We start from the raw sequence: 16695 nt of genomic DNA on the forward strand, positions 1-16695 counted from the left end.
TTGCAGTGAGCAACACGATGCCACCCATCACCTCCCTGGTGGAAAAGAAGTCACCGAGCCAGGATCTGCATCTTCCCCTGCTAACTGTGGGTGTGCTGTGTGCACATGGCACACACAACACCTACTGTCACCCAAAACCATCACCCTCAGCTCTACGAGTACTCCAAAGCCAATATTATTTCAGAGATTAACTCCAGACAAAGGGCAAATTACCTGCTCTCCAGAACAGCTCTCTTCAGAGCTGTCTATGAAAACAAACACCTTACAGGGTGAAAGTTGCGTGTACTAATGGGGAAATGATACAAACAAGGTCTTCCCACCTGGTGAGGATCGCTGCACAGCAGCAGCAAAATCTCTGCTGCAATGCATCCAGACAGAGCTCTGGACTCAGTGCCATTTTGCTGAAGCCACCTTTGCAGATCTCCTTACTTCTCACCCCGACACGCTCTGGCCACGATCCCAAACCATCAAGAAGCAGATGTCCCTCCCCAGGTTGCCAGCACTGAAGGTGAAAGTTTATTACTCTCTCTTTGCATTTCCCTTGATATAAACAGGAAACAACCAGCATTAGACTCTCTAAATAAAAAGCCAAACCAGATAGGCAAGGCAGAAGATGCTGCTTTTTTCCATACACGCCCTTTCCCCTCTCATTCACATACAAATTACTGTTGCATCCAGGTGGGAGGAGAGGTTGAAGAGGGGAGGGGGGGAGAAGGGATGGCTGCCAAATAGGTTGAGGGAGCAGAAAGCAGCTTTCTCATAAAGCACAAGGCTGACCCACAAACTGCAAGAAAACCTCAAACTCCGCAAGAGTTTCCCTCCTCCCCATCTGCAGGGTGAGAGCCGTCCCAGCAAGGAACTGGGAGGCAAGAAGGGGTCTAACCAGGTCACTCCACCCTTCTCCTCCTGCCTGGAGCACAACAGGGGAGGGAAGCAGACCTGAAATGTAGGCCATCTACAAAGGCTGGGGGAGAGGCTTAAACGATGTGAGATTTATGATCTTCAAAGCGATTAGCGCCCAACACTCCAAATAAAGTCAAAGAGCTCTCGCGTTCGGCTTGGAGTTGGGTTTCAAACCATACTTCTCTGCTTCAGCTTGAAAACTTGAATTGCAGGTTAACAAAGGGAAAAGAAAAAAAAAAAAAAAAGAACCCCAAACCAACCCAAACCCCAAACCAAAATTAAAAAACCCACCAACTAATGAACGAGCTCGGCATCTGGTTTTACATGAGAGCACTTTGATATTTCCATATCTCCCCTCTTCCTTTTTCTCATCACTCGACATCTGTTTGCTGAATTAAAGATAAATTCGCCAATAGCTGAGGTCAACCCAAAACGTGAGCGTGCGTTTGGGCTCATTTGAGATAATGGCAATGAGAAGAGCAGCTCAGCTCTATGCTTGGCCTCGGGAGAGCCAAGAGAGGGAGACAGAGAGCCACACTGCCTGCAGGGCCCGCGTCCACCCATAGGCTCACCATAATCCTACTGACTTTGGGGCTGGCCCTACGCCTTGACCAGCAGCCCTCATTCAGCAGCATGCAGAGGACCAGGAGCTTAACGATATCATGCCCGATCACTGGCAGCTGTAACACAGCTCTCCCTCACTGCAGTCAATAGCATTTCCTCGATTAACCTCAGCCCAGGTTTCAGTTGTAACACCTTTGTGGTGTTGCCATAGGAGAAGTTTGCAACGATCTCGCGCTTTCATAGCTTATTTCTGTCTGGAGGGAGTTTTCTTTTATCGCCCGTCAGAAGCAGATTGGATTCTTCTCTTGGCGTGCAAAAAGCCTGTGCTTTGGGCTCTGCAATCCGCAGAGCTGGAGACACAAGACTTTTTGTTTTCAGCTGGGTTTTCCAAAAACCTGGAAGATGGCTGAGCGTGTTAAGACACCTTTTGATAGGAAGCTACGACCCACCCAACGCCGGAGCAGCCAAACCAACCAAACAAACAGCAGCTCGCTGATATCTGCCAGACCAGAGCCACCGAGGGAAGGTGGGAGGGCAGGAAAGCGATGGGGCAGCACTAGCTGCCCAACTGCTGCCAATGGGAAGCATGCAAAGATTGCAGCCCTTGGACTCTGGGAAGGTGAAGCTGGAAGCGGGCAGGCTGCTGTGCTGTGAGGAATGCCAACATCAGGTGCTCGTGGCTGCCCATGCAGCTACGTTTCTTGCTACAACTTCCCAGCCAGCTCCAGGCCCTGCAGCAGGTTGGTTGGTGGCTTTGCTCTCCAGACTGCCTCTTTTTACTTCCAAGGTTTGAGCCCAGCTCCATGGGTGGCCATAGGAGTCTTTAGGTTGAGACTTAGAGCATATACTCATGTTTCTGTGCAGATTCAAGACCTACCCTCCGCACAGAGCTGCCACCTGCTTCCCTTTGCCATTCTGCATTGAGGTTTGGGGATTTCTCAGACCCAGGGCTGAAAATCCGCAGGCGTTCCATGAGACAGGGGCTGTTTTGGCTGCATGGAGCAGGAGGATAACATCATGCAGCAAAGGCAGCATCCCTGCAGACCCTCACATGCTGCCCTGCTGTCAGAAGGACACGTATGCCTCTGGTGTCCCTTATCCCCACCACCTAGCAAAGAGAAGTCTGTTGTTGTAGGCAGGCCTGGTCTTGACCCAGGCACTCCAAGACCTCAAACCACCTCATCTCCAGCCCTTGCTGATACTCCCGTGAGTCAGCCCCATGCTCCCAGACTTGCATACCACAGTGCTTCCAGTGCCAGTGTCGCACGTAGTGCAAATGCACAGAGCTTTGTGGTGGGGTTTGCTCATTTGCTGGTGTAACTGTGGTCCCTTTTGTTTCTAAGTGACAATAGAAATAATTAAAAAGCCAGAGAAAGCCTCAAGCAAAGCGCGATTTAAAGAAACTCTATAATTAACTGAATTTCTATGAAATGGGGACGCCTGGAAACCCAATGTTTTATCTGCCATTGTGTCCCACAAGGGGAATTGGGATGGGCTTCCATCGTTTGTTTAGCAGTAGCTCACGGCCTCACAGTTTTATCTCCTTGCAGGAGCTGCCTGGGACTCAACGAGATGAGCAACAAACAAACAGCAATCCAAGAAAGCAGGAGAATCCAAGGAGTGTCTTACCTGCCTGTTAAAGTCCAGCCCATTCTGTTCACTTCCTACAATGAAACAAACAGAAAAAAAAAAAAATATCTCAGTATTAATGGCAGTCAGCATCTAGCTAAGCTTTCCATAACCAAAGATACGCTGCTGGCTCAGCAGAAGCAAGGAAAGGAGAGGAAGGTGGAGGCGGTGTGAAGGCAACAGTGGGAGCACAGGGCTCCAGCACAGAAGAGCTGGAGGATGTAACACATGCCCAGGGAAACCCAGCACTGTACACAGAGATCCAGCTGTGGGAGAGGCGGGCAAGCAGGTGGCCAGGGCTGCAAAGCAGGGATCTTCAGGAACCCGTGTGGCACCAGGTAATTGCGGGATATCTGAAGGAACAGAGGGTGCCGTGGGGTTGTGCTCAAGAGGCGTCTCCTTGATTCCAGGAGAGATTGGCAGGCACAGGGGGAAAATCAGACAGGTTTCAGCCTGAAGGTACCGCACAGGCCCTCACTCATTCCCCTTTGATGATAAACATTCTCCCCCCCCCCCTCCATCACACCTGCCAAATTCATCAGGAACATCACAAAGGAAAGGCTACACACTCTGCAGAGATGAATGCTTTAAGGGATTCCACGAAGCCTCCTTCATTGCAAAGGCAACCCCAAGAAACCCCTTTCCTTCTCTTTGCAAGCCATTCCCTAACCCATTCTCTTCCAGCCCAACTGGGCTCATGATAAATAGCCCTAAATTGTTCATATCCCACCAGCAGAAGCCCTGGGGGGCTGGCTCCTCCTCCCATGTTTTTTTTTTTTCCCCCCCCAGTATAACGCTCCCCACAAAGCACAGCCTGTGCCCTATGATCTGATCAAGCTCCAACACATCGTGTTGTTCAAGAGTTCACATCTCCTGCATGGAGCTGGGATGCAGCTCAGGGGTGAGCCCACATCCAGCTCCCTGCTTGCTTTCAAGCCTCTCCCCCAACCCAGCACACAGTTCTTTAGCTCACACTATGCATAATATTCCCTGGGGAACGAGCAGAGCTCTTTGAGATCCTCAGGGGGTGGTTTGTCCACTCCATGTCTACACCTTTCCCACCAGCCTGTCTGCATTTCTGCTGTGTTAGAGCCCATCCTCCTTCCTGGCTTCTTCCAGAGCAGCTTTTCAAAGCTTTCTTTCTTTCCATCTCATCTTTTCCATGCGATTCCCTGCTCTGGCCATGGCCACCTCTCCCCGCCGCTCCACCCCAGGAATTGGTTCATTCATTGAGCTCCAGCTCCGAGCGCCAACGACTGTGCGGATAAGCGATGGGAATGCTGATAGCATTAATAAATGATTGCAATCAGCATCCACACACCTGAGCAGGGCTGCGTGAGGATCTTCAAGGCCTGCTGCTTCTACCTTTGAAACTCAAGGGAGGGGGGCGGGGGGGTTGATGCAATCTAATGGCAGTAGCTGAAGGGAGAAAGGGCAAGAAGGAGAGAAGGAAATAAAGTTCCCAGTTGCTAAAATAGAACAGGAAGGAAAAGGTAATCTTCTGGTTTCTTGGATGCAAGACTTTCGCTCACGTTCAAATGCAGCATGTTGATGAGGCAAGATTCAAAGACCTTGAGGGAAATCCCTGGGTCCCAGTGATGAGGGCTCTGAGTCACCCCGCACACCCCAGCTCTTGGAAGCGGGCAGCAGCTCCGTGCTGCATCACTACACCACGAGCCAAGCTCTCCAAACAAGGCTCTGCCAAAACACACAGCGCTTCAAAGCACCCAGGCCCAAGCTCCTTAGTACATCCCCTCCTCCTCTTCTTCCAAGCTTCCCATCTTGTGCTTTTCCCTCCAGACTTCTGCTTTTTGCCCTATCCTCTCCCACAGGACCGTACACAGCACCATCCCACCTCACATGAAGTCTGTCTTTTTCTTTTTTTGTGATGGTGGAACATGCTGGAGATATGCATGGAGATCCACGCGAGCCTGTTTGCAGCTTGGGCATCCAAGACTGAGCCACTGCCCCAGGCTGTCTTCATAGACAACAAGGAGCACCAAGCACCTCCAGAGGCCATTCCCCCACCCTATCCCACACTCCTATCTCAACCAGAGACGAACGGCCCTCTGGAGATGACAGTTTCTCTTTATGGACTACAAAGAGACCCAGGGGCAACTGGTTCAGACTTAGATGTCCGAGAGTGTGATATTTAAAATGGGGCGAGGTGATTTCTGCTCCCAGCAGTTATGTAAATGGGAGCTGGATACACAAATCTCTGCCACTTTTCAGCAGGATCCGTGAGTGTTTGCTCTCTGATTTATTTGCAAACAGATCTCATGGTTTTCTATTTCGGTAAAAGCTTGTGTGTCAAGTAGAATTAACATGATCTCAGCTGCAAGCCAAGGTTGGGGTGTGATGGGGATAACAGCTCTTCTTCCAGCTAACTCAGTGACTTTCCTACAACCATTTTAAAAGCAGACTGGTTTCCTCCCAGCTCCTACCAGCACCAGGATCCGTGCTGAAGCGCTTATTTCTCTCCTTAAAGGAACTAACTGTTCAAACAATGAGGATCTGCACTTGAGATTTAATCTTTCCTAGCTCCAGGTGATAAAAAGAAAGAAAAGTGTAAGTAGCAGCAGATTCCCAACTGCTGCAAACTGCCGGAACTCCACTCATTTTGGTGGAACTCCACAACAGCCAACAGCCAGCCAGACACGGTGGGATCCCAAAGGCTCAATGCAGCCCTCCGCTCCCAGAACTGCACCCAACCACAGAAACCCTGGTATTTAAAGGGAGCTCTGAGCTTCACACAGTACATTTCCTCGGAGCTTCCCCATCCACGAGGCTCCCATGGGTGTCCTGGGTGGAAGGGAAGAGGCAGTGATAAGCCCCGCAGCGCGGCAGACAGGGACCGCGCTGCTCTCCTCGCTTCACCTGGCAGCTGTTTTGCATAGCACTGGCATCAGATCTGGTGCGAGTTTGCCTGGGGAGGTTTCTCTGGGGATGGGAGCAGCAAAGAAGTTGCTTTCCCCCCCAGTCTGGGAGGCTTCGTGTGTTGAGAACGCCCATCATCCACACTCCGTCCCATCTGACTCGATTCCCACTGGGAGCTGCCCAGCCTGCCCAGAACTCCAGGATGAAAGCTCCACGAAGGGAGAAAGCAAAATAATAATAATAATAAAAGTCAAGATTGCAGCACATCTTCCCCTTCACAAAGCAAAAACATGCCAATATCACCTGCAGGACCGACAGCCACCTGACGACACAACCAGGTTGCCACCTCCAATTCTGACTTCATTCTCCTTCCCACCCAGCTCCGTGCCCAGTTCACCTCACTGTTTGATCCTGGGAGGGATGGGGGAATTAGAGAGCGATTTTCAACCTGTAGCAGGTGTTGGGGAATTCCCACAGGGAATCAGTTTTCTGCCCCATGCATTTGGGAGGGAAATTCAGAACAGCTGAATGACAGCGGGGGGAAAAGTGCCAGGGAGACAGTGGGCAGGGGCTCAGATGTCTAAATTGCAGCATCTAATTGGGAGCCAATCGCTCTAGGCTGCCTCTGCAGCCACAGAGAGGAAGCCGGTGCTTCCAGAGGGCAGCTCACCTCGCCCCTGGGACATGGGGATGAATCACCTCCAGAGCTGCCTGTTCCCATCACTGGCTCTAAGGGGTGAGCAGGTCAGAGTACTGAACAGCTGAAATTAAGATTTCTCTCTCCTATCCTCAAGTATTTTAGCATTGCAGCTGATAAAGCACAGTGCCATTGGGGACAGGCAAAGCAGGCTGGGTGCAGGGCACCTTCCAAGATATGTTTTCTTGAAGGTGAGGAGTTAACTTGCTCACATGGACTGAAGCATCAGACCCCTCAGCCTGAACAACATGTGAAATTAAAGCATCACCCAAGAGGAGGTTAAGAAATGGTAGCATTGAACACAGCTACGGACAATACCTGAGCCACACACTGTAAGCAAAGGAAACCTCTCACCTGCACTGAGCACAGCATGGTTCTATCAAATCACAAAGAAATTCAGCATCCTCAGCAGCTCAATTCTCTTTGGATGCTCAGCCACCAACTTGTAGATCTGTCCCAGCAGTAAGGGCCTGGCTGCAATCACTTTTTCACATCCCCCTGCCATCACCCTGACTGCCCCCACCTGTGCCTGCTGGTGATGAGGAGCAGAAGCTGCAGCTGAGCAGACCCAGCTCTATTGCTTTGCCCTTGCTGGGATGCTCGCTGTTCTCAAGGCTAACTAACTCCAGCAGCGCTTCGTAAGGGTAGAAAGGGAAAGTGTGAACAGGATGGGAAGTTTGCAAGGCAGCCAAGCAGGGCTGTAGTTTCCCTATTAGCTGTTTGCTCTAGCAACACAAACAGACCCAACCGGGGCACTGCAGGCTCTCCTCTGTGGGAGAGCCAAGGCTGCTTAGCAAGGAAAGTGAATCTGCGCTGACTCAAAGTCTGCAGGGGAAGCTTTCACTCGAGTGTTTAAACTCCCAGATCAAACCAATGCCATTCCTCCAAGAGTTCCCACCCCTCGGTGCCACTGCTGTACCCTCGTGTGGGTCAGGGCATGGGGGGGAGTGCGGGACGGCGAGTGTGGGAGACTGGGGCAGCTTCCCGAAGGAAACCCGAGGGCAGCAGTTGTTCCCACGGAAAACATTTCACCTGCAGGTGTTGGGAGAGGGCACGTCTCTTCTCTTGGGCCAGAGGCAAGAGGCAGATCAGACCAGCTCTTCCTTTGCCCCTCTAATTCAAGTCAAACCAGCCTTTTGTTCCCCTTCCCCTCCCCATCCTTTTTTATCCTCTTCCATAATGGGATGTTTAAGAAAAAAAAATAAAATAAAATAACCCAACCTCAAACCCTAATCACCTTCATTTGAATTTCAAATATCCCCCTCCTGGCCTCCCCCACGCCCCAACTGACTTGGAGCTGGGAATATGGAAATTTCTCCTGCTCGCCTTAAATGTGGCTGTACTATGAAAATCACCAGCCCTATGCAAATCCCGAGCAAGCCCCATTGCCATAGCAACCAGCTGTTTTCCAGCCCTGCTGCTGCTGCTCTTACTTCTTTGGGACTTGTCCTGGGGCTGTTGGTAGCTGCAGGGGGAAGAGACAAGAGAGATCCCGGAGGCTTTGAGGGAAGTTTCACCAGGGAGAGTTGCCCCTGGGAGAAGTGCAGCCAAGGACGAGGTGTGGGGCCAGGAAGGCCAGGTTTCCTCAAAAGGCTCCAGCCCCATCCAAAGAGATAAGAGCAAAGGAAAGAAATGGGCTCAGCCCGGGCATCCCTCATGAGCTGTGTCAGTGAGCAGTGCAAAACCTGAGCACCCATCTCACTCCAATGTCTCCTGGGTGTGTGTTCTGCCTGAGTTAGAAGCTGATGTGGAGGTGAAAGCCTCCGTATCCTATGGGGCATAAGCCATAAAGTTTGAAAGCAGCCTTTCCCAGCAAACCCAGAGATCGACCATGGGAATATGACAAACTGCGACCCTGGATAGCAGGGAGAGCTGCAGCCAGGAGCTCACATCCTGACACCAAGGTGGGAGACGAGATGGGGATCCCCACTTTGGAGCCGAGGAGCACAGATGGACTGATTACATTTGTACAGGGAGCGTGTGGCAGAGAGATGGAGACAAGGGCTCTGATTTTCCACGTTGCAGATTTGATGCAAAATGCACAGACGGTGATGTCAGGAGATAGGGTACTCAGGGGCTTTTTTTGCTTGGGTGGAGAGTTTTGGTGGCCAGCTCCATGCTGCTCTGGCCTGCCTGGCTCAGGGGGCTGTTGGATGCAGGCAGGTGTCACCTCTTGCTGCCATCCTCCCACTGCTACAAGCTGTGCAGTTGAGAAGAGTGACATCCAAAGGGCCATCCCCTCTGCAGCACCGTAGGAGCAGATGCACCATAGCTCCTCACAGCCTCCATTTCCTTAGGGTTGAAAGGAATTGCTCTATTACTTCCTAACACACCAGAGATGCTATGCAGGCTGCGAGGGTGACACAACCACAATGCTATTGCCATCAGTGCCAGCTAAGAGCCCACCTGTCTGGAGCCACAATCCCAAACCCGGCTGCTCCCAGATCCCAGCCGCGCAAAGCTGCATCCACTGCCACCAAGGCTGCAGGTCTGCCCCACGCTGCACATCCCAGCTCCCTCCCCATGCACTGGGATGCCCATCACACCCGCCCCGGGCTGCTGGCAGGCTGTCCAGTTCCCCACATTGCAGGGTGGGGAGGGAAGATGTTCGGAGCGCCTGCAGCTATTCGGTTACCGATGGTTGTGTTTGAAGAGCTTCCCTATCGTCCTTTTGTTAAGGCTTTGGCTTCCCCCCCATAGCCTCAACAGATGAAATCAAAGGGAAGTAGCTTTGCTTGGTGTAACCTGTTTTGATCAAGCAGATAAACGGGGAACAAGTGTCTGACACAAACAAACAGACAGACGGAGGCAAGTCCCACCTCAGCATTTTGTTGCATCAGATACAGAGGGCTTAGATAAACCACAAGAAGGGGGAGATCTCTGCCTCTCGGCTTGAAGACCAGGGGCGACACTCGGCAGTGCCAAGCCCCCACAGTTCCCATAAAAAAAACCAACCCAGAACTTGCTGGCATAGCTTTCATCAGTTTAAAAAGATGAAAAGAGCTCGGAGCCAAGCGCTTGTCATTACCCCCCATGGAGCCCAGCAGCACCCCGGTGCACGGAGCCTTACCAGCATCATACAGGGCGAGGAGGGCCCTGCGAGGACAGCTGGGCTCTATAGGGCTGTACGGCCCCACGCAGCCCCAAGAGAGCCCTACAGGAATAACCCCTGCAGCTCATACATGTGTCATGATGGGAAAGGCAGAAGGAAGGCACAGGAGGGCAGAGTGGGTGATATTCCAGAGGTTTTGTCTTTTTCTTATGCGGTGGAATTTTGCTACAGCTATGGGGGGAAGCAGCTCGAGCAAGCGTGAGCTTTTGGAGAGCGTCTCATTAAAAGCTTCCAAGTGTTTTGTATGAAATCAACGTGGAGAAATAAATAAAAGAAGAATCAAAGCCGAGCTTTCCTGACCTCTTATGAAAAAGGTAACGAAAAAAAAATGCCACAAGTTTCTCAAAAAGGGAAAAGCCCCATTTTTAAACGCTTTCAAAGTAAAACAATGCCCCAGATTACCCTTTCCTCCCTCCAAGCCTGGAACTGGCGGAGATATGAAAGGATGAGATGATACCTCTGCTACCGACACTTCCCATCAGATCTGCAGGCATCAGTTTCAGATCAAGGGCTTGGTTTACAAAAGCATTTTGGCACCCGGCTCCCTCCAGATTTCTTTTATTATTATTATTATTTAAAATTCCTCTTGGAGCCAGTCTACGTCTTTATGTGATGAAAGGCCTTTGTGAATCTGCACCTAGAAAGATTTCCATTCTTTGGAAGCAATAATATTGGTCGTTTTGTCGTGGTAACTACTGCCTTCTATGGAGGGAGCAGGATTCCTGGAAAGCTGTGCAGCGGTCCGGTTCGTTAGGAAACGGGCCTTCAATTAATTAGTAAGTGATCAGAAAGGACTTTCCCACATGAAGCTGGTAAACAAAACCCCAAACGGTGAGGTGCTGCGGTAAGTATTGCTCTCATGCTGCACGTCAGGGAAAACACAGCAGTTCAGGGAAGCTCAGTACAAAGCGCTCTGTTGTCGGTAAACGGGAATTGTTGGAAAGGGGAAAAAGCAAACAAAGGCAGCGAGGAGATCTGGTGCAGCACAGGGGCAGCCCCACAGGGGGCTCGGTTAGGGTCGGGTCCCAAAGGATCCCCCAGAATTCTCTCCCACGAGAGAAAAGAGCCTGATCGGTCCACAGGGAAGGGTTGGTCTGTGCTAAATGAAGGAGGTTTGCCCATTCTGATATCCGTGCCTGACAGGAAGGCTCCTGGAGCACTGCTCAACACTCTCCAACTCCCCTCAGAAGAGATGCTATTGGCTTTCTGGGAAGCTTACACGGAAAATGTGTTTTATCCCAACAGCTTTGGCGCTGGCTTCTCCCCTATTGAACACCAGTGCCACTAGCAATGGCTCTCCCAATAGCATCCAGCCACGAAAAAAACCAGCTCAGGCCTAACACAGCCTTCCCTCACCACCATCCAACCGTGCTGCCCATCAGCAATACGTGCCACTCCATTTCTCGTTCCCATTCAATGCCCAGTTACAGCCAACGCTGATTTGGAAGCAGCCGAGGCTGTGTTTGTTGCCAGGCTGGGAAATATCGATCTCTAAAAACCAGCGTGGGGTCGGCTGGAAGCCATGAGCTGGCCTGACCAAAGTCAACCAGAGTTCATAGACGTGAATAGAACCAGATTGTATCTCAGCCTTAGAATGCGTCAAATAACTTCAGAGCGCTGAGACCTCGATGCGCAGCGTAAATAAAGGGGCACTTTCAGTTCCATTAGAACATGCCTGGGCTTCTCCGGCTTCCACCAAGATCTCCTGTTTTTCCTTTCCCTCTCAATTGACAAAAGCAAAAGGGAAGCAATAAAATCATTCCCTGTGAAGTTTTAATCTGTTGTTACACATCTTCCCACCCCAAGCTTTGTGTTCTCCAAAGAGCAACAACTCTCATACGCTGTCTATGAGTTTTGGCTTTAAATGGTGTTTATTTCTACCTCTAGAGATGAGCCTTTCTGTTTCTAGTAATCTTTGTTTGTTGTAACCGTAACCAGCGGGTGCTTAATGCTTGTCTTACTGCTGTTTATTGGCCTGAAAAAGAACCCAACCGTAAGCCTTTGTGAAGTTCTGTCCTCGAATCCTGTCCTCAAAGCCCACTGCAGGCAGAAGTGATGCTGGAAAACACAGCTTTGATTTTCCAGTGCATCTCACACCTCATGGTAGTGCAAGAAGCGGTAGGTGGACTAGAATAACTCAGTGCTGTTCCATTCTCAGGATCACTCTGCTCTTCAGTTTTACATTATTAAGGGAATCTGGGGCTTCTAGCCACAGAGCAGCCTGAGCATCAAGTGGGAGCAGGGTGAGAAACCCCATGACGCTTCAAGATGAGTGGCGTTCCCTTCTGGCTGGAACAACCTGGCTGCATTTGGGTATTCCACAAGTCCCTCCCATTTTTCTACAGACAAGAGGCCAAAAAAGGCACAGTCCCTGGGCCCTGTGTCTGGGGAAGCATTCCTGGCATCGACCCTGCGTACAACCTTTGCGCTAAGCTGGCGGCCCAAGACTATTTCAGTGGCATAATTCATTTAGCAAGAAAGGAGCACATTTCCTTGCTGAAACCACAGAGGACATTGCCGAGCCACGCACTGATTCACTGCTGTGACAGAGGAGCTTGCATGCTGATCAAGATACGGGTGCAATCCTTGCCCAGAGCGCATTTTTTATCAACTCCCAGCTGGCTGCAGGAGCACGATGCAGAGCAACAGGCGTGGAGCAAAGCACGGCAGGAACTTCCAGCACCCCATTGCCCCTCTGCCCAACAGCCCCCCGTGTCCTGGACCCCCCCTTACCTGGCTCCACTTGGTCGGGTTCGTGCCGGGTGTCCGTGGAATCCGCCGCATCGCCGCTCATCTTGATCTCTGCAAAAAAAAAAAAAAAAAAAAAAAAGAAAAAAAAAGATGGCACAACTGATTTTAATAACAGGTCACAGTCCCAGGCAACAGGCACATGTGGCTTCCACTAAACAGCACAAATGAATGTGTAATTATAATAAACCATCAGACTTTCAAATTTCTGATTCCTTCAACATACAGCCACTAGAATATTCATCAGCTCCGAGGATGCACTTTCCCTCCTGTTGCTCTTCGCAGCCCCCTTCTCAGCTCACTGATGTGCTTCTCACCCTTCGTGCCATTCCTCTTCCTGCAGAGGGCAAGGGGCACTTCTGAGCCCTCCAAACCCCCCCCAGGCTCCTCCTTTATGAAGACCTCCCAGAGCAGCTGGTGGCACCGCCCTCCATCCCTGCACCTCTGGGGACCCCTCCCAGTTTCCATCCTCCCCTACGTCCCATCCTTTCATTTTGGGACGTTGTGGCCAAGCTGGTGTTGGTTTGCTGCCATATTGGCACTGCACGGAGCAGGATGCTCTAAGGGCAATTGCTCCTTCCCTCACCCCCTTCCAAACTCCGTTCTTCCCAATACATCTGCTTGCAAACTATTCACCCAACACGTGCTCGCTGCCCCCAGAAGAACACTGCCTGCACCATCCAGCACATCTCTCTCCATCCTCCTCAATGCCAAAAATTCATCATTTACCCTTGAAGTGATGGCTGCCACCACACCCAGGGCCACGTTCTCCTTCGGGGACAGCTGAAAGGAAAGAGTAGGGAATGGTCAACTTTGTAGATCCCTCGTCTCCTCCTTAACAGAGGCAAAGTACACAGAGAGAAAGAAGGAAGAATATCTATTCAAATTCAGACGGACACCCCCTCGCCCTTTTCTCCCCTTTGCATGGGAATTTTAACTCTTTCCAGGTAGGTTGAAGGGGTGGGGGGGGGGAAAGAAAAAGAAAAAAAGATAATAAATTTTTATAAAGACCCAACGGAGTGATTTGCATGTGCCTCCTGCAGCCAATCCCAGCCCCAGCAGTCACACAATTTGCATCAGGGAATAACAACAGCGTGGAAGCGGAGCACTGTTTGCTGTGGTTTTGCTGGGACAGCAAAGGCAGGTGGAAGCCTTCTTAAAGGCATCACGCAGCCCTTTTCCTCTTCCCTATGCATGCCTCCTGTTATTTCCAACTGGCCAAAACAGCTTGCGTGTTTTTATTCCAATTTCCCTCTATTGCTCACAATAGAGCAAGCACCTCTCTCTCATTTCCCTCCTATTGCAGCTTCCAGCGTGCAAATGGCAAACTCTCTGCTTTGTTTAGGCCTTCCTTTAGGTGAAGGTCTGAAATTCTTTCCTAAGCTAAAGTCTGCTGGAAGAAAAAACAGCAAAGCTGTGCACGATGGCAGCACAGAGCCAGCCATGCACTTCAGAAACTTCCTCTCCTTAAGCTGTCTGAAGGAGCAAGGGAGGAAAAGGAGAAGGGAAAAACGTTTCGTTTCAAGTAATCCCTCTGCAATTAAGACACGAGCATTTAGTGGGGCTTCTAAGTATTTCTACTGCAGGAAGAGCAATTATCTCCAGCTATAAACATCTTGTCTTGTACTGCTGCCAGGGGACCCTGACTTAGGCAGGCTACAAAGCGCTCGGCTCTGTCTGCTGCCAGGAGGTAGCTGAAGGAGAAGCCAAGTTCTCATCAAATAAAAGAAGAATACAACTTCACAAAGCAGGGCAGCAGCAAAGCGATGTGCTGTGTGCACCCCCAGCCCCTTCACACGGGGTCAGGGCAGTTTGCAGCCAGCAGCATCCTTCACCCATCTGTGGTTATCATGTGAGGCGTGGGGGGCTGAGGAATGGCATCTGCCACTTGATTACTTATCAGGTATCACCCATCAGTTTAATTCCCTCCTGCTGCAGCCAGCAGATAAGACGATGCCCTGTGATGCTCTCATACAGAAAGCAAAAGGGTTTTGTTTTCGCAAAGGTTCAACTTCCCCTCGTCACACTGACACAAGTTATTACAGCTTGGATGCGTTGCGAGGGGAAAAATAAACCCCACTCTCTGCTCAAAAAAGCCTCCAAAAATAGGGAAAAAAAAGAAAAAAAAACTAACAAAGAACCAGGGGGAAAAAAGCAATGTTTTTTGATGGAAGTCTGCTGATATGGGTGAGCACATGTGGATAGCAGTGCTGCATCCTCTGAGGGGTCCTTGGGAACCAGGGCTGGGGATGCAGGGGGTGACTTTCTGATGCAAGCACAGCCAGGATGACGGGAACTATACGTCCTTCACCATAACCCAGGGGCAGAGTGACACCGAGCCCCCACGTGTGATGGTTTTTCTTAAGACAAAGCAGGCTGTGAGACACTGAGGCCAGGCAAATGCGGGCTCTTGCCATGCAGCTTTGCAATAGATGGAGAGCAAGCTGAGCGCAGACACGGCTGGGAAAAATAATGCAATGTGGGACTGCCTGACTCCCAACCACAGCCCCATTAGGAGCCGCCGCTGTGGCCTGGGCCATATTAAAAATGTGCTGCCAGAGCTCAGCTACCTGCACAAGAGGCAGGCTGCTTTGTTTACCCAGACCAAAGCAACTCTACCGGTGCAGACACTTCTCTGGGGATATATCTGCATCTCTATTTTGGCCGAAACAAATGGTGTCAGCAAATAAAGCTTTCCCAAGCCCTTATTCCTTGGAGTTGTTCTGACATGGGCACCAGGCGTAAACCAGCCCAGTGGCTTTAAGAGGAGAAAAGAAAGTAGTGGGGAGAAATTGGGTTGGTTGAGTCCGGCACCTGGAACCCGATGGGTTTTGCTGTGCTCTATGTGCCCGAGCTCCGCGGAGGCTGCAGGAAGCTGAGAAGGTGTAGATGTTAGGAGCAGGGGGTGGTTCTGCTGCAGGGGAGTGCTGTGCAGACCCTGCTTGGGGGGAGCAATGTGGGTTTCAGCCTCCCAAGCTGCTCAGCACACAGATCCCCCTTTGCAGCAATGGGAATAACTCCCTACTACCTGCTCTGGGCTCTGCCACGTGCAAAAAGCCGGGCTCAGCTTTGTCTCCCTCCCTGTAAATCCACTGTTGGAAGCTCGGGCCCCTCGGTGGGCGATTTGGGGGAGGGAGGCTCAGCGTGCACCCTGCACCACGCAGCTCCCAGCCAAATCCACCCCGGGAGCGATGCCACGGGCTCTGACAGAGGGCACGGTATCAATGTGGGGAATCTTTTCATGAAGAAGGAGTCGCCCACAAGTTCAGCAGCTGGGCAGATAGGAGCCTGGGGGGGGGTGCAGCCCCGGGAGATGCTGCACACCGGGCCAGCGCAGGTGCTCAGACCCCACTGCACTGCCCTCCTCCCGCTGCCTCTCCCAGTGGTGTGGAGGCTCCCAGCTCAGCTGCACGTGGCCCCTGCCTCCAGCACTCCATCCCACAGCAGGGGCTGTCAGGACCCAGTTCACAGCCCCACATGCCCAAGGATGGTCCCTCCTCTCTTCGCAGGGGCTCCTCAGGATGGGAGCAGCAGCCAAACCCGAGGTGCAGGGAGAGCCTGAGCTCCTGGCAGCATTGAGGTGTTTGGCACCCATTGCTCTGCTCCCAGTGAGGGCTGCCTGGAGATGTGGAGCTTCCAGGCTGCACCGCTGTGTCAAACCCCCTGGGAGCAGCGCTTGCTCCTTCTGCGTATCGCCCTTCATTCATTCCCTGTTCTCCCCATCCCATCAGGAGTCGCCCCATCCTCCTGCAGCTCTCTGCTCATTCATTTCTCCCTCCTTTTCCTTCTTCGTCATTCCCTTTTCTCCTTGCAGCCCCCCTCCCTCTCAGTCACACATCCTTCCTGCAGCCCTCTGACTTCACCCCTCTCACTGCTCCCAGCTTTACCCCAATGACACCAGACCTGGGGCTCAGGCACTGCCTGCCCAGTTTCCAGCTGCCCCAAAATCTTTCTCTCTGCTCTGCTCTGCAGCCCACGTTGGTGCCAGCAGTACGAGCAGCACTTCCACACTGCGCACCCTAAAAAGGGTCAAGGCAGCATCCATCCCTGTGTGCCAGCTGCGATCACTGACTCCAACAGGAGAGGAGAGAAGAGGAGGTCGAGGAGGGGGAAAAGCCATGGGAATCGCAGCAACCCCATTTCCTGCAGCCCGATCCTTCCTGCC

The 16695-nt window shown here is 51.5% G+C and overlaps 1 protein-coding gene across 1 annotated transcript in view; it reads right to left on the reverse strand.

The window, feature by feature from the left end:
• Window positions 1-16695, reverse strand: part of POU2F3 (POU class 2 homeobox 3) — a 35059-nt gene that overhangs the window by 18141 nt on the left and 223 nt on the right. Inside the window, exons 2-4 of the mRNA XM_042832089.1 lie at window positions 13260-13313; window positions 12516-12584; window positions 3097-3131 (exon numbers count right to left, since the gene is read on the reverse strand). Coding sequence (XP_042688023.1) covers window positions 3097-3131; window positions 12516-12584; window positions 13260-13313 — 158 coding nt within the window. The remainder of the gene's footprint in view (window positions 1-3096; window positions 3132-12515; window positions 12585-13259; window positions 13314-16695) is intronic.

This window comes from Centrocercus urophasianus, unplaced genomic scaffold (assembly GCF_019232065.1).
Source record: "Centrocercus urophasianus isolate 14NV4802_14NV808 unplaced genomic scaffold, USGS_Curo_1.0 seq_37, whole genome shotgun sequence".
NCBI classification, from domain to species: Eukaryota; Metazoa; Chordata; class Aves; order Galliformes; family Phasianidae; genus Centrocercus; species Centrocercus urophasianus.